This window comes from Podarcis muralis, chromosome 3 (assembly GCF_964188315.1).
Source record: "Podarcis muralis chromosome 3, rPodMur119.hap1.1, whole genome shotgun sequence".
Classification (NCBI taxonomy): Eukaryota; Metazoa; Chordata; class Lepidosauria; order Squamata; family Lacertidae; genus Podarcis; species Podarcis muralis.
In genome coordinates this window covers 8,793,623-8,811,368 of record NC_135657.1, presented here as the reverse complement: position 1 = coordinate 8,811,368, position 17,746 = coordinate 8,793,623, and the positions used below count along the sequence as shown (strand labels likewise).

General features: G+C 44.9%; 1 protein-coding gene across 2 annotated transcripts; it reads left to right on the top strand.

Moving 5' to 3' along the window:
* The first annotated feature begins 1,276 nt into the window (after positions 1 to 1,276).
* LOC114594896 (poly(A) polymerase gamma) lies at positions 1,277 to 17,636 on the top strand. Of its 2 annotated transcripts, XM_028725144.2 has the most exons (12): positions 1,277 to 1,364; positions 3,449 to 3,604; positions 6,191 to 6,257; positions 7,002 to 7,083; positions 7,173 to 7,282; positions 8,198 to 8,251; positions 10,879 to 10,990; positions 12,554 to 12,643; positions 13,706 to 13,844; positions 14,301 to 14,373; positions 15,893 to 16,013; positions 17,542 to 17,636. In XM_028725144.2, the coding sequence occupies exons 1-12, from the start codon at positions 1,348 to 1,350 to the stop codon at positions 17,634 to 17,636; spliced, it is 1,116 nt and encodes a 371-aa protein (XP_028580977.2). In that variant the 5' UTR covers positions 1,277 to 1,347. The 2 variants fall into 2 exon arrangements, with proteins under 2 accessions (XP_028580977.2, XP_028580979.2); XM_028725146.2 differs by lacking the exons at positions 14,301 to 14,373; positions 15,893 to 16,013; positions 17,542 to 17,636 and having other exon boundaries at positions 13,706 to 13,848.
* Positions 17,637 to 17,746: the final 110 nt, after the last annotated feature.

Genomic DNA, 17,746 nt, shown 5'->3' with positions numbered 1-17,746 from the left:
TAAACCACCCTGTGATCCTCGAATGAGGGACAGTGAATAAATTAATAATAATAATAATAATAATAATAATAATCCTTGCACACATCTGAGAAAGCCAACTCTGACGCACAATGGCTTAGGCCATAAAAATGTGTTTTGAGTCTTTGAAGATGCCTCTTTCTTGTTTTTTGTTGCAACAAACTAGTTCTTGCAAGTCTTTCTAGGGTTTTTTGCAACAAACTAATAATGTAGCTGCCTCCTCTGGAAGTTGCATTTGCGCAGTGAGCTTAAAAAGGGAGTTGTTAGCCGTTTCCCCCAAAATGGCAAAATCATTTTGGTGTCCTTTTTAAGATTGTAAACCTGAGGCTTTCTTCTCTTCTTTTTTTCGTGATCTGTAAGCTGCTCTGGGAGCCTTTTTTTTTTTTTTTTAGTGTGGGGTTTGAAAAATAGGAAAGAGGAGTTTTAAATAAATACAAATGAAGCAAATCTGGCACAGGGTTTTTCTTGTGTAAGCTGGAAGCCAGTTGGTCGCACAGCACCATTTCTTAGCACCAACTAAAACATTTATTTGTAATTTGCCTTATTTCTATCATGGCACACCGACCTTCCAAAGGATCCCAGTGCTGTTCTCAACAGCCATATTTAAACAGCAGCAAAACAGAGGAAGGTACCAAGCATTTAAGATGGTGATTATGTTAACAGTAAACGGACAGGGGCGATATTTCTGAGGGCTGGAACACATTTTCAAGCGTCCAATTTCTGTTTTCAACACCAGCTCTGTTAATTAAAAAAAAAAAAACCTTTTCTCTTGCAACGATAAGCAGCAGCAGCGCCAAAAAAACTCACACGTCACCAAAACACTTTTCCTAATGGCCCAGCCTAAAAATCGTTTCCCGGCTCTTCTTTGCTTAACAAAAGCGACAAAAACGGACTCCGTTTTCCATGGTGGCGTGAGGGGAATGTGGTTAGTTTCACACGCAGCGATTTTGTTACTTTAACCTTTTATTGTTACCGGTATATGTATTTCCATTCTACCCTCACGCAGCGCTTCGTGAGGGGAGAAGACGAGAGAGAGAAAAAGGCGGGAAAAGCCGTTATAGACTCTCCCGCCGCCGCGCAAAGGCTCATGGGAAAGCACCCCCGCTTCCCGCGCTCCGGCGCGGGTCGCGAGAGCGGGGTGGGGGGACGGCTTTGGCGTAGAAGCGAGGTGGTTGTCATGCCAGGTAGCCGACGGCAGGGGGCGCGGCAGCGGCGGCGGCTGCGCTCCTTATATAAGAGGGCGGAGGGAGTGGGCGTGGCTTGGCTGCAGGTGGCTGCGTCGCGCGCTGGAAGCGGGAGGTGCGCCCGGAGCTCGCGCTGGCGGTGGCTATGAAGGAGACTTGCGGGTAAGGGGTGGGCGTGGTCCTGTTGCTGCTGCTGCTGCTACAGCTGTATTATTCATTCACTCATTCATTCATTCAATTCATTCATTGTCCAGGGACCAGCAGCTTTTCTAGGCATGGGATGGGTTTAGGGGCGAATGCTTCTCGCTCTCCTAGCCCAGTTTGTTTTTAATAATAATAATAATAATTCTTTACCTGTTTGAAACTTGGCGTCCTTGGGGGAAATTGCTTTTACTGCACCCGTTTTTACCTCTCTCTGGGCAGATGCAGCTTCCAGAGAGAAAGGAGAGGAGCTGTAATTAGTTAATTGCAGCCAAACAGCCTTAACTGCGCTTAGAAAAGGCTGGAAGCACATCTTGCTGCTGTTCCTACTTCCGATGGTAGTTAAGTGCTTTTGTGTTTTTGTTTTGTAAGCCGCCCTGTGACCCTCGGATGAAGGGCGGCGTGGATATTTAATAAATCGTAACAATAATGAATACTGTGGCATGTGGTTTTGCGTGCCAGAATTGGTATTGCCACATGCAAAGTTGGCAAGAGGGTGCTGTGGGTGGGGTTTTTTGTGTTAATTATTATTACTATTATATATTAATTTGCACCACGCCCTTTTCCCTGACTGGGCTCAAAGCGGCTTACAGGTAAAAACAAGAACCCCATCTCCACTGTTCCCCCATGGCTCTTCTTCAGGGCAGACAAGATGAAGTATAACAACTCCACAAAGCACATAGTTAAAATGCCTGAATTTCACACAGCGTTGTGTTTGTTGACCACCAGGCTAAAAGGGGTTTAGACAAATTCATGCCTCTGACTACCATTTACTGGGAATTGCAGGTGAGGAGGGCTTGCTAGATTTGGCCAAAGGCCCATCTATTCCAGCTCCCTATTCCCGCAGTGGGAAGCCTATAAACTGAACATGAGCATAGCAGCAAGTCAGCTCTCCTAAGGTTTCCAGCAACTCATATTCAAAGGCATACTGCAATGGTGGTGTTTGAAAATGGTACACAAAGGAGAAAGAGATTCTCACCCAGTCTGCTCCCGGATGTGCATATTTTGTATAGAGGGCCCTTCAAAAAGGTCCTTGTGTATCAGGGATGGGGATCCTGTGGCTCCCTCTATCTGGTGTAGGACTACAAATTCCATCATCCCTGACGGTTGCCCATGCCTGTGGGGGCTGATGGGAGTTGTAGTTCAACAACATCTGATCACCAGTTCCGTATCACTGATATACACAGTCCATTAGAGAGTGAGTGGCTTTGGAGAAAAGGCAGTGAGCTGGATTACCCAAGCATGTTGGTAGTCCATGAAATTGGAAAGCAGTATTGATAGAGCCTTCAAGATAGTACTGTTGTTTTTCTGCAATTGTGGCTTTGGATTATGAATGCACGTTGGTAGATTTGGGGCTAATACAGTGCTACCTTGGAAGTTGAACGGAATCCGTTCCGGAAGTCCGTTCAACTTCCAAAATGTTTGGAAACCAAGGCACGGCTTCAGATTCGCTGCGGGAAGCGTCGGAACGTTCGGGTTCCAAAGAACGTTCGCAAACCGGAACACTCACTTCCGGATTTGCAGCGTTCAGGAGCCAATACGTTTGACTCGCAAGGCGTTCGGGATCCAAGGCACAACTGTATTTAGAATAAAGGTTTTTTATGTTAAACTGCCTTCTTCTGATAGAGCACACTTTCCGTGGTTGGTTATGGGCATTCTGAATTTCTCTGCAGTCTTGTAACATTGATAGTAAAAGAAATAAACAAATGAAAATTTAGCTAATGGTTTACATGGGTGAAATGGTATTTAGTACCATTTCCCTGCTGTAAGAAACTGTGCTACTTCCTTTTAAATCACATGATGTGTCAGGGAATTGTAGACTTCCTAGAAGCCTGCATTAATACTTCTAGAAAGTTTTGACATTTACTAAAATAGAAAAGTGCATCATAAGTTCGTTTTCCCGTGTGCAACATCACACTCACCGACGTTAATCATTTCTACTAAATACCTGCAGTTTTGGTGCATGTGGTTTTTAAAAGTGTGTGTGTTTCTGTGTGAGATAACTTATCTCCTTTATCATGTTTAATGTGACTTTTCCTGTATAGAAATTATTTGGAGAACCAGCCGCAAAGGCACTACGGGGTCACTGCTCCAATTAGCTTGGCTCCTCCGAGGGAAATAGATTACATCCACACACAGAAGCTGATTGAAGCCATGAAGCCTTTTGGTGTATTTGAAGATGAGGAAGAGCTTGGTCGCAGGTAAGAGTAAACAGGTATAGTGTAACAGCTAATATAATATGGTATCCAAGGTGTATGGGTTGTCAGGGGGAGGGGACGCGGGTGGCACTGTGGGTTAAACCACAGAGCCTAGGACTTGCCGATCAGAAGGTCAGCAGTTTGAATCCCCGCAACGGGGTGAGCTCCCGTTGCTCGGTCCCTGCTCCTGCCAACCTAGCAGTTCGAAAGCACGTCAAAGTGCAAGTAGATAAATAGGTACCGCTCCGGCGGGAAGGTAAACGGCGTTTCCATGCGCTGCTCTGGTTCGCCAGAAGCGGCTTAGTCATACTGGCCACATGACCCGGAAGCTGTACATCAGCTCCCTTGGCCAATAAAGCGAGATGAGCGCCGCAACCCCAGAGTCGGTCACAACTGGACCTAATGATCAGGGATCCCTTTACCTTTGTAGTACCTCTGGTGGGGGACACGTCATGCTCCTTCTGGGGTAGTTTGTTCACCTTTGGTCCACACCCTGCACTCGGCTCTCGCCTGTGGCTTCTAGAAGCTGTCAACATGCAACGGCAGCCACATGCCAGGAACACCTTCAACTGGCCGGCTAAACCAGGTGAGGGTAGCCGATGGGTCTCAAACCCTTGGGGAGTTAGGGACGTCCTTTGCATGCAAAGACAGACTCCAGCAGATTGAGCAGACAAGACCAATAGTGGGTCAAGAAACCCACTTTCAGCATGGACTGTGGAGGAAAGTGGGGGGCAGATGGGGCTCGTCAACCTGGGAAGGTCACCCATTGAGGAGAAGGAAAATTGATTCTAAAACTCTGCTGCATTATGGGACATCTTCAGGAGAAGAAAGGGATAAGGAGCAAACCCAACACAAAGCCAGAGTGGAGTCCCTAAGACAGCACCTTGTACGCCTCCTTCCAGCAACTCCCGCAGCCAGGCTGGTGCCAAACATATTGCTCTGGTTTCCTTTGGACCAGGGCCTTTTCAGTGATGGCTCCGACCTGGTGGAATGCTCTGTCCCATGAGATTAGGGCTCTTCAGGATTGAACCACCTTCCATCGGCCTATAAGACAGAGCTATTCTGCCTGGCCTTTAATTTGAATTCAGCCTGATCTTTTATTTCCCTTTTCTTCCCTCCCCTTTTATGAAGATTCCCGGCTCTGAGACCCCACAGCTAATTCTCCCCTGGCCTCCTCGCTGGCCCAAGTAGGACTAATTCAGCCAGCTAGCCCTAGTGACTAGCTAAGGCTTATTAGATGGATTTCCCCCAAATTGATTTCTGAATTTTGAATTTTATTGTTATTCATGTTTTTATACTGTATTTTATGCTGCTTTTACAATTAAGTGTTTTAAATTTATTGTTAGCCATCCTGAGCCCGGTTTTCTGAACCGGGAAGGGCAGGGTATAAATAAATTATTATTATTATTATCATTATCATCAGCGAGGCCGGGGGGGGGGTCTTGTTGTCTGGGCAGCCCAGGACCGCCAGACACACTGCCCAGGATTTGCGGCCCGGGGAGGTCATTTTGGTGCTGCTACTGCAGTGGTTTGACCCTTGGAGGTGCACTCCATTGTCTCTCGAGAGATGCCTACTATATGATATCCACCACCAACCCCCCATAAGAGTGTGAGACAGTATTTGTTGTTTAGTTGTTTAGTCGTGTCCGACTCTTCGTGACCCCATGGACCAGAGCACGCCAGGCACTCCTGTCTTCCACTGCCTCCCGCATCTTGGTCAAACTCATGTTCATAGCTTCAAGAACACTGTCCCACCATCTCGTCCTCTGCAATCCCCTTCTCCTTGTGCCCTCCATCTTTGCCAGCATCAGGGTCTTTTCCACGGAGTCTTCTCTTCTCATGAGGTGGCCAAAGTATTGGAGTCTCAGCTTCAGGATCTGTCCTTCCAGTGAGCACTCAGGGCTGATTTCCTTCAGAATGGATCGGTTTGATCTTCTTGCAGTCCATGGGACTCTCAAGAGTCTCCTCCAGCACCAGAATTCAAAAGCCAATTCAAGAGACAGTACATTAACACACAAATGATTCTTATCAATCCATACAAATTATCCACATATCCAGAATGTCTTGGGGACAGCACAAAAGTTGTTTTCCCCGTCGCAGACAGTTCCCAGAGAAGCATATTGTTGAGGATAACCATATCTGCATAGATGCTTCAGAAAGTTTGCCTTTAAGACTAGTTTCCTTCATATATTGAACAAAGGACCACCATATTGCACAATATTGCATAATATTTGTTCAAATTACTAAGCTTATAGTAATTACCGGAAGGCTATCTGTGTTAATCTGCTGCAGGAAAAACAGTGAAGAGTGACCAAATTATTGCGTTGTAGCTTTTGTCAATCTCGGCCCACTTCAACAGATGCCTGAACTGACAAGTGTCATAGGTGGAATGAGGAAAGGAATGAATTGAGGGGATGAATGCAGGAAGAAGGAGGCAGTGACTGCTACCTGAAAGCAAAATAGTGACCCATTAACAAGGCAGTAACAGTATTGTTGTTGTTTTTGACCCATTAACATTAACATTGAAGCTACCACAATTTCTACAACTACTATTAAATCTTCCCTTTTTAACATTTCCCCCTATTGCAGGATAGTTGTTCTCAGTAAGCTAAATAATTTGGTCAAAGAGTGGATTGTGGAGGTTGCAGAGAAGAAGGTAAGAAGTTTGTCAGAGACGTAAGTTTTATATGGTCCTCCTCCTCCTTGCCTTTTGTAGCTAGGATTCTGTAGTTCTTGCTGTAAGATTCTGGCTCTGCAAAGGGCAAGCTATTAACAGCTGCCATTATGCACACATCCTCAGGTATACAGCAAGTCCATTGCTGTGGGTGAGCCCTCTCCAACCTCTCCTCTTCTCCCCCCACACCTGCCCCACCAAGCCCTGGGTAGTACAGTGGTACCTCGGCTTAAGAACTTAATTATCAAGGAACAATTACTGCCGTACTAGGGCGGTTCATAAAAAACTTTTTTAAAAAACAAAAACCTGCTCCAAAGGTCTTATCTTAGTACACTAGGGATTATATAGCTATATCTGAAATTTCATGCATATCAGTTAATATCTTGACCCTCCTCCACGAAAATAACTGTTTACTTGGCTGTTTTCATATGCCGTGAAGGCTGAAATTTCAATTCAGTGGAGCCAAAACACAATCCATCCTGTGTAGATTTAAGTATCTGTCCACAGTCTCTTCCTTGTTATCAGAGGCCGATAATCCACATTCCTTTGTAAGAAAAGAAAATATGAAATAACGTAAAACTGTTTTTGCAGGCAAAAAACATAATAATCGGGGGGGGGGGGGGTTGACCAGAAATTTTCCATGCCAGGTACCACCTGACCTTCCTACACCTCTGGAACCCAGTAGCTTAGATTTTCAAGGTGTAAATGTTTCCAACTTTCCTGCAGAACCTCCCATCTTCAGTCTCATCACGTTGTGGTGGCAAGATTTTTACGTTTGGTTCCTATCGGCTTGGAGTCCACACAAAAGGTATGATTCTCGTAAGACGCCTCAACCTGGGAAGTAGTTTGCCTTAAGCTACTGAAAGCTGCTAATTTGAGGGCCTTTTCTTCTTGCAGGTGCTGATATAGATGCTCTCTGTGTTGCCCCTAGACATGTGGAAAGGTCCGACTTCTTCCAGTTGTTCTTTGAGAAGCTAAAGCTCAAAGATGGCATCAGGAACTTAAGAGTAAGTAAGTCTCTTGTCTTGCTTGGACGAGCCGGTGTGTGTAATATTTACTCGTGTGCATGCTGACTCCATTGAAAAGCGTTGTAGCCTTTTTAGACTTTACCGATTGGTGGGGTCTGCGTTGCTCCCGGACGGGAGGAAGGAAGTCAAATGACACCGAGGTTTGGTTCAGAGAAAGAGTTTATTCTGCTCTCTGGATAGCAGAAGGCACTTGCATGGTCAGTTCACAGCAAGTCTGCAGAAAGAGAAATTTCACACAGTATATATATCCTCCAGGCACCCTCTCCCCCCTTCCCCAGGAATCTAGCCTCGTACATTCATACACGCAAGTTGACATCCACGAACATACACAGATGTTCCTGTACATAAGTTGACATCCATGACCATAAACAGATGTTCCTGTTCCTGTATTGTTATCTTGGGGTTAAGAGGGTCACCCAGCTATAGGAGTTTCCCTCTATCTCCGGCCGTGGGGACTGACAGACCCTGTCTTGCAGAGTCTGTGCATCAGTGTGTCAGGATATTTACATCCTACAGGATAAGATAAGCCCCAGCTCTGCCGTCCTGTCTCCACTTCGGAACTGACAAGGCCATTCATTAAGTGTCACGTACTGATAAAGGAGAGGGCTTTGTTTATACAGCTGGGTTCTTGTTATACATTGGCTCAAGTGCTCAAGTTAATGGATTTTAGCTATTGGAGAAGGGCCCGTTTTTAGACTGACTGCGCAGTCAGGTTTTAGATTTGGGAAACCCATTCCTTCAGCGTTGTGCTTGACATGATTATTGGGTGGTATGAGGCCTCCTTGTAGAGAATTGGGACATTGGTCCATCTCTATGTCATACTGTTAATGCATCTCATTCCAAATGCGGTCACTTAGATTACGTAAAAGCTCTCTTAATCTCTCCTTCCTACAGGCAGTAGAAGATGCATATGTACCAGTCATCAAGTTTGAATTTGATGGTATTGAGGTAAATAATAATAATCATTACTTCCTCTTTCCTTCGTAGAAATAGGTATTTATGGTGGTTTGGGGGGCAAAACTAGATGATCCATGAACCTATGTGATTGCATTTCATGAGTGCTTTAGTTGGTTAAATGGATTGCAACTGATGGGAGGATAGATGCCAAGTTAAATAATTTAATGTAGATGGGACTCACATTGATCCAACAAGGACTAAGCATGCTCAGTGGAAGCATGAGGCTCACTTTAGAAGGTTGGGGGCGGGGAACCCGGAGGATGGGGGTATGGAATGTAAAGACTCGGAGATGGAATAAAGCACTTTAATCATTAGTAAGGTAAAGGTCAAGGGACCCCTGACCATTAGGTCCAGTCGTGACCGACTCTGGGGTTGCAGCACTCATCTCGCTTTACTGGCTGAGGGAGCCGGCTTACAGCTTCCGGGTCATGTGGCCAGCATGACTGAGCCGCTTCTGGCGAACCAGAGCAGCGCATGGAAACGCCGTTTACCTTCCCGCCAGAGCGGTACCTATTTATCTCCTTGCACTTTGACGTGCTTTCGAACTGCTAGGTTGGCAGGAGCAGCGACCGAGCAACGGGAGCTCACCCCGTCGCGGGGATTCGAACCGCGACCTTCTGATTGGCAAGCCCTAGGCTCTGTGGTTTAACCCACAGCGCCAAATTATACCTAATACAAAAGACTGATCTTTAAAAATGGAATGGAGAGATAAATTATGGGAGTGTGCAGCTATGGCTAAATTAATTGATTTCATTTTAAAGATATCAAGAATAAGGGCAGAGACAGTGGTAAAAGAGGCAAAAATATATTGATTGCAGTAAAAAAAACCCCGAGGCTTTCTCCCAAATAGAAACCTTGGATTTACAGTGCATTGATGGCTCAGTAGATGGGCTAAATGTTACTGATGACGTAACAGTCACTAAAAACCCTCACTTTGGGGTCAGTATAGAAAGCAGGAAACCAATTTATACATTTATCTCCAAAATTATGGAATTTCATTAACTGAAATAGAGAAGGCCACTGCACATTGTCGAAGGCCTTCTCTACATCAAGAAACAAAAGTATTAATCCATGTTTATTACTTGCCACATAATTCATAATATCTATCATTTTACAAACACTGTCTCATTTTCCTTGCCCATATAAGTCTTGTCTGATCTGGACTGTTAGTTTTGCTTCTAATGCTGTTCAGACTTTATGCCAATATTCCAATGAAAATTTTATAATCTGTGTTTAATAAGGATATAGGGTGATATGCAGTCACTGATGATCGGTCCTTGCCTTCCTTTAGAATCACCACTATATTGGCTTCTTTCCAGGTCCCCAGAATATATTTTTCTACCATTTCATTCATTGTCTTTTTCAATGGATTCAAAAGTATCTGAGAACTTTTTTTTTATAAAACATCCATGTCAGCCCATTTGAGCCTTGTTTTCTTTCAACCCTTCCAATATTTCTTAATCTGTCTTAATTATTGCCCACCTTCCATTAGATAGACTTGTTAATTTTGTTTTAGGTAAGAATTGTCCTATTTTATCTCCGTATGGCATTTTCGTTTTGTACAGCTTTGAATAGTAGCAAATTCTCCCACTGTTTCCTTATCAGATATAGTCCAACTTGAAAGGGCAAGTGTTGTAGTCTGGTAGAGCAAGCAAACATTCTGAAAAAGACTAGGAATTGAAAGTGGAGACAATAGAAGACCTTTCCCTGCTTATCTGTTTGCTTTATAACACGAAAAACCTTAATAAAAACTATTTTTTAAGTGCCTTTCACCAGCCTTACCACAGGAATCTGTGTTCTGGTAACCCCACAGTCTTCTTCTTTGGCGATCCCTCGTAACCGAGTAAGATTGTCTTCCATAGACACGGTTTTAACAATGAGTCCGTAAGTGACAGTGAAGGCCAATTCTGGATCCACATGTCCTTCCACAGTGGGGACATTGGTTTCCGGGTGGGAGTTGATCACGGTGTGGATTTGCCAAGCATGCCTTCCTCTTAGCACATTTCTCCCTTGCGTCCTCAGTTCGAGTGTCTTCAAAGACCATGACACCTTTGGTAAAGGCTGTTCTCCAATTGGAGGGCTTGCAGGCCAGTGTTTCCCAGTTGTCAGTGTTTATATTACATTTTTTTAGATTTGCCTTGAAACAGTCTTTAAACCTCTTTTGTTGACCACCAGCATTACGCTGGCTATGGGGCTCCATGTGGAACAATTCATTTGTTAATCCATCAGTTTATTAGGACTACATAACACTCACCCTGGGGTTTCCAATTCAACACTCTGGTGCCAAATCTTAAGATGATTGTATGCTGTTTACCTATAAAGCCCTAAACAACCTGTAGCCTAAACACTTCAAGGAGTGCCTCACCAGGAATGTCCCTTTTGATTGTTCTGCAGTTAAATTTGATCCCTTGTGGCAACCTGCTTTATTGTGTCCGCCTTGCCAACAGAGGGCGGCCTAAAAATATTACTGAATGAATAAAATAAAAAAAATACTCGGAGCAGTGTCTGTAGAATATGCTCGAAGGCATTTCTACTGCTCTAGCAGTTCTTGATGTTTGGTGGCAAGCTGTTAAAGAGGTCACTTGCTGAGAGGCTACTTTCATTTCTTGCCTCCATAGATCGATCTTGTATTTGCGAGGCTGGCTGTGCCAATCTTGTCTGATAACCTGGATCTTCGGGACAACTCGCATCTGGGAAGCCTTGATATAAGGTGTATTCGGAGCTTAAATGGTAATGCGTACCTTTCCAGTTTTTCTTAACGGTGGCTGCTAAACACAGCTACTCAAGTAACTGGGTATTAAATGGCTGTGATCTGCCCTACTTGATAGGGGACTTTTGACTATGAGTAGCAGATTCATGTGGCGCACACTATTTTTTGTTCTGTCTTTTCCTCCAAGGAGTTCAGGGAAGGGTGCACAGGCTGTTTCGCTGCCCAGTAGGTATGGAAAAGACAGACTTTCTCAGTGACACAGTGAAGTTTAGTAGCTGTGATGCTTTGAACCTGGGAATGGTTGCAATTCCAAAAGCAGCCTGTCATGCAGCAGCGTATGTTTGTAATGCCCTCAGCACGCAGATGTAGCTGTGTGATTCTTTGAATCCCGTCCATAGCATGGGCCTGATAAGTCTGTAGCCTTATTGGAGTTCACTGATTGGGTCTGCGTTGCTCCGGGACAGGAGGAAGGAAGTCAAATGACACCGAGGGTTGGTTCAAAGAAAGAGTTTATTCTGCTCTCCGGATTGCAGAAGGCACTTGCGTGGTCAGTCCACAGCAAGTCCAAAGAAATGAGAAATTTCATGCAGTATATATATATATCCTCCAGGCACCCTCTCCCTCCTTCCCTAGGAACCCAACCACGTCAGCCTATGTACGCAGGTTGACATCACATATGTTCCTGCTCTGGTATTCTCAACCATAAAAGGATCTTCCTTCCTGTACTTCTGTGTTTTTTTTAAAAGATATTTATTGAAGTTTCAAAAAAAATATATAAAATAAAACACAAAAATACAAATAAAACACAAACAATAACAAGTATAATTTCAATCCCTTATTTTCTTATGACTAATTTTCCCGACCTCCTCGTACCTCCCCTTTCTGCATTCCAATTTCCAATTATTTAATTCAGCAAATCCCTCCCTTAATTTCTATTTAATTTTTGATCTTCCTTTTCTTAATTACATGATCATTACAGCTAGAAACCACTTAGTTTCTAAATCAACATCGTTCTAACATTCAGTAATTTTACAATGTTTCTTAAGATAGTCCTTAAATTTCTTCCAACCTTCCTGTACTTCTGACCATAAAAGGATCTTCCTCTTCCTACTCTTATCTTGGAGGAAGAGGTCATCATCTCCGAGAACACACTCTGGCTTTGTTCCCAGACTTAGGTCTGTGCGTCAGGGTTGTGGTAAGATAAGACATAAAGTGTCATCTCTGTTCCACTTTAGAGTGGACAAGGCCATCCTTATCGTCACAGACTGATGAAGGAGAGAGCCTTGTTTATGCAGCTGTGCTCTTGTTATGCATTTGCTCAACAGCTCAAGTTAAAGCATTTTTAGAAATGCTAAGAAGAAAGGGGGGGTTGAGCCAGTTTTAAACTGACTGCACAGAAGAAACCCCATTCCTTCAAGTCTAGTATTTCCACTTAGCTTTATCAGTTCAGGCCATGTTGTGTGGGAGGACTGAACAGGTAAAATTAGAAGCCTATTCTGCACCGTGTATGTTCAGTCTTACTGCCTCCCAGTAGCCTGCTGCCCTTGCCTGATTTAACGCAAAGGCTTAACGTTTGCCGGCAGGTTGCAGAGTCACTGATGAAATACTTCATTTAGTACCAGACAAGGAGAACTTCAGGCTGACGCTCAGAGCAATTAAGCTGTGGGCAAAACGTAAGTACTTAATACATCAAATTTTGTGGTATCAGCCCCTGAGCTTAATAGTCCTTGAAATGGCTCTTTAGGCTAAGCCAAGTGGAGCCTGTCGCCTCTGCACGTTGCCTTCAAAATCTGCATAATGGCGATTATGTCTCAAATCCTGAGGACGAGCTTGAATGCTGGTCTAATGATGGCAGAGAAACACCTGAAAACGTTCTAGCTGCTGATGATGAATACTTAAAACCAGTTTGGAATCTAGTGGCCAGGGAACCCCTCATTTGAAGTATCAGAGCCTCAAGAATTGCAGGTTTTCAGAGGCTATCACCTAAAAGCTGGGGCCTCCTAACTAAGCACCAAGGCAGGGGCCAGGTGTTTATACTCCAACCTGGCTTCTAGGTAACCTTGCCAGCTCCTAAATCTAGCCTAGGAATGTAGGCTTGCCCTTTGAATCTTGGTTCCATGAAACTTTATCTTCAGGTCTCCTGCTAACTTGGGAGATTTCCAAGTTATAAAGGGATCAGGCAGATTAGCGGAGGACGCACCTGTGTCAGGGGTGAGAAACTCGCCTTCCAGCTGTTGTTGAACTCTCCATCATCCCCAGACTGCGTGGCCAATGGTAAAAAATCATGGGCGTTGTAGCCCAAGCGCCACAGTGGTTTAACCCACAGCACCACCCGCGTCCCATAACATAGATGTAGCACGCTCAAATTTTGATGGAAGGGCAATAGGCACCACAAGAGGGAGCTGTTTCGAAAGCAAAGCATGCATTTGAATCCAAATCGGAATTAAAATTAAATACAAATTGCTGTGACTGCTTTTTCTAAGGCTCCTAGCTCCCTTTTTTGAGGGGGGGTCTTTTTTTCGACCTTGGCAGGAGAATTGAATAGCTAAGCCCCGCCTTCCTGAGTGCTGTCTTCACAGTGAGAATTGGGCTTTCCCTCCCCTGTAATTGGTTAAGGAAAAACGAGATTATATAGTTGCTCTGCTGCGTATTTAAGCTCTAGTTTTGGCCCTCTAATAACCTGAAACTATCTGAAATGCTCGGGAAATCTGAAGTGACAAATGTCTGCCTTTTAGGGCGTGGGATTTATTCAAATATGCTGGGATTTCTTGGTGGTGTTTCTTGGGCCATGTTGGTGGCGAGGACGTGTCAGCTGTATCCGAATGCCTTGGCTTCAACGCTGGTTCATAAATTCTTCCTGGTTTTCTCTAGGTGGTAAGTATCTGGCCAGCTGTCACAATTCACAGATCGTACATGCACTAGATTATAACGTAGGAAGAACACAGATCTGATCTTGGGCTGGCAAGATGTTGCCACTCAGTTACCACTGGCAAGTAAAGTACAGTGGTATCTCGGGTTAAGTACTTAATTCATTATGGAGGCCTGTTCTTAACCTGAGACTGTTCTTAACCTGAAGCACCACTTTAGCTAATGGGGCCTCCTGCTGCTGCCACACCACTGCTGCGTGATTTCTGTTCTCATCCTGAAGCAAATTTCTTAACCCGGGGTACTATTTCTGGGTTAGCAGAGTCTGTAACCTGAAGCGTCTGTAAACCCAAGGTACCACTGTACAGGCGTTACCTGCGAATGTCTGCACCAATATGGATAACTGACATGCAGCTTTCTAGACTGCAGTATGCACTTGGTTTCGCTCACCTGCTCTCTTTTCAGGGAATGGCCCAATCCAGTCTTGTTGAAAGAGCCCGAAGAGAGCAACCTCAACTTGCCGGCCTGGGACCCCAGGGTTTGTAGAACACATTACCTTGAAAACCATCCTGTATCCCCCGGCGTCAGTTGTAGCAGCCTTGTGAGAGTGTTGCTGCTCTTTTAGTCAGGAGGGAGGGGAGGAGAACTGACTCATACTGAGCCCTCTTGATTCCCTAGGACACCAGCAAGTGTCCTTACCAAGAGGGATTGCATTCTATGGGACAACATAAATCTCTCCTTTGGTAATCCTCACAGAACTCTAACCCAATGGCTGCCATTAATTTAATTTTGAATTGATTTTAGAATGAATTGGTGTTAGAATGCTGTATTACTTTTACTGTTAGCTGCTCTGAGCCCGGCTTCGGCTGGGGAGGGCGGGATATATCTGCTTCACCCAAAGGCACAGCTGCTGGGGTCGTGGGTTAGACATTCCCTTGCTTCTACGAAACAGGGAGCAGGGTGGAGTGGAGTGCAAAGTTCAGAAATAATATGCCCCGCTTGGTTATAAATTCTGAGGCTATACACCTGCCTACCTTTTATAGGGTGTCCAGCTAAACAGTTCCAGTAGTGCAGTGTTTTTAAGCAGCACAACAGAACTTCTCCACACACCTCCAAAATCGTTCCAGAGGGTTGGGGGAACCTTGAAATGGATGGGGGGGGCATGTGGGGAGAAGAGAAGATGGGGCAGTTCCATTGTGTAGCTTAAACTGTTTTTAACATTGTGTAATTCTGTATTTTCATATTAATGTGTCTTCATTGTTGTGACCTGCCCTGGGACCAAAGGGTTGAAGTGCACATAATAAATGCATATACCGTATTTTTTGCTCTATAAGACTCACTTTTTCCCTCCTAAAAAGTAAGGGGAAATGTGTGTGCGTCTTATGGAGCGAATGCAGGCTGTGCAGCTATCACAGAAGCCAGAACAGCAAGAGGGATTGCTGCTTTCACTGCGCAGCGATCCCTCTTGCTGTTCTGGCTTCTGAGATTCAGAATATTTTTTTTCTTGTTTTCCTCCTCCAAAAACTAGGTGCGTCTTGTGGTTTGGTGCGTCTTATAGAGCGAAAAATACGGTAGTAGTAATAAGAATAATAATAAACCAATAGACCTGAAGCGTTGAGTTGGAGGCCATCTGTATTGTGTTATTAACTGATTAAGTCATTGAATCTGTACACCGACCTTCATCCGAAGATCACAGGGCGGTTCACAACGTAAAAATACAAAATGGGAATCCAAAATGCACAATATAAACTGCAACTTGTTTTAGCCAATTCTATAGTTTAGCTCTGATGGCATAACAGGGAATCAGATACACACACGGGAGGTTAGGCGTTCAGTGACTACTAGTCATTATGGCAGTGAAAAAACGCTGGTATGCTTCTGAATGCCTGTTGCTGGAGATCATGGCTGGGGAGAGCGCTGTTGCCCTTGTGTCCTGCTTAGAGGCTCCGCATGGGCCTCTGTTCAGCCATCGTAAGAACAAGATGCTGGACTAGATGGGGCCTTGGTCTGACCCAGCAAGGGTTCTTAACGTTCTTATAATCCTTCACCTGCCACAGGTGAATCCATCAGACAGGTATCACCTGATGCCCATCATCACCCCAGCGTATCCACAACAGAACTCCACGTATAATGTGTCGACTTCAACCAGAGCGGTAATGGTAGAAGAATTCAAATACGGTAAGCCACCTTGATATATATTCCCAAACAGTAGGGTGTAAGCAACTTAACTTTTGAGACGGCGGTGTGTGGTTCTCCCAAAGACAATAGATGCAGGCTGACGAGGGTCAAACTCCCTCGGGAGGTGGGGGACTCTCCTTCCTTTGAGGTAAAGGTTGAGTGGCCGTCTGCCATGGGTGCTTTTGCTGAGTTTCCTGCATTGAAGGGGGTTGGACTAGATGACCCTCGGGTCCCTTCCAGTGCTACAATTCTATGATTCTATGATAGTGGAAACAGAAGGAGAAGTGGGAAGTGGGAAGGGCACTTTCTAGATGAGGATACTATGGCCAAGAGAGATGTATCTGGTTCTTGATTGCACGAGACTTGATATAATAATAATAATAAGAAGAAGAAGAAGAAGAAGTAATAATTTATTATTTATACCCCGCCCATCTGGCTGAGTTTCCCCAGCCACTCTGGGCGGCTCCCAGTCGAGTGTTAAAAACAATACAGCATTAAATATTAAAAACTTCCCTAAACAGGGCTGCCTTCAGATGTCTTTTAAAAATGAGATAGCTGCTTATTTCCTTGACATCTGATGGGAGGGCGTTCCACAGGGCAGGCGCCACTACCGAGAAGGCCCTCTGTCTTGTTCCCTGTAACCTCACTTCTTGCAATGAGGGAACCACCAGAAGGCCCTTGGTGCTGGATCTCAGTGTCCTGGTAGAACGATGGGGGTGGAGACGCTCCTTCAGGTATACGGGACCGAGGCCATTTAGCGCTTTAAAGGTCAGCACCAACACTTTGAATTGTGCTCAGAAACGTACTGGGAGCCAATGCAGATCTCTCAGGACTGGTGTTATATGGTCTTGGCGGCCACTCCCAATCTCCAGTCTAGCTGCCACATTCGGGATTAATTGCAGTTTCCGGGTCACCTTCAAAGGTAGCCCCACATAGAGTGCATTGCAGTAGTCCAAGCGGGAGATAACTAGAGCATGCACCACTCTGGTGAGACAGTCTGTGGGCAGGTAGGGTCTTAGCCTGCGTACCAGGTGGAGCTGGTAGACAGCTGCCCTGGATACAGAATTGACCTGTGCCTCCATTGACATCTGTGAGTCCAAAATGACTCCCAGGCTGCACATCTGGTCCTTCAGGGGCACAGTTACCCCATTCAGGACCAGGGTGTCCTCCACACTTGCCCGCCTCCTGTCCCCCAAAAACAGTACTTCTGTCTTGTCAGGATTCAACCTGTTAGCTGCCATCCATCCTCCAACCACCTCCAGACACTCACACAGGACCTTCACCGCCTTCACTGGTTCTGATTTGAAAGAGAGGTAGAGCTGGGTGTCATCTGGGTGTCTCTATGGTTTGCAACTTTTCCCCTTAGTCTCAGTGCTATGAGTTGAGCCAAGTAGCCTTTGAGTTCCCTTTCCCGACTTGTGCTCCCCCAGTTCCAGTTCTGTGAGGGCACCCCAAGACCACCCAACTCAGAAGATCTGCAAAAGCTTTATAACAAAAGCAGTTACATTGCGGTTTTGTGTCTCTACAGGTCTTGTGGTTACAGATGAGATTCTTCAAGGGAAATCAGACTGGTCAAAGCTGCTTGAGCCGTCCAACTTCTTTCAAAAGTACAAGTATGTGTGAGTAGATAGATAGATAGATAGATAGATAGATAGATAGATAAATTTATTGTCATTGTCCGTATATACAAAGTATACACAACAACGAAAATCAAACACCCACCCAAAGACCGG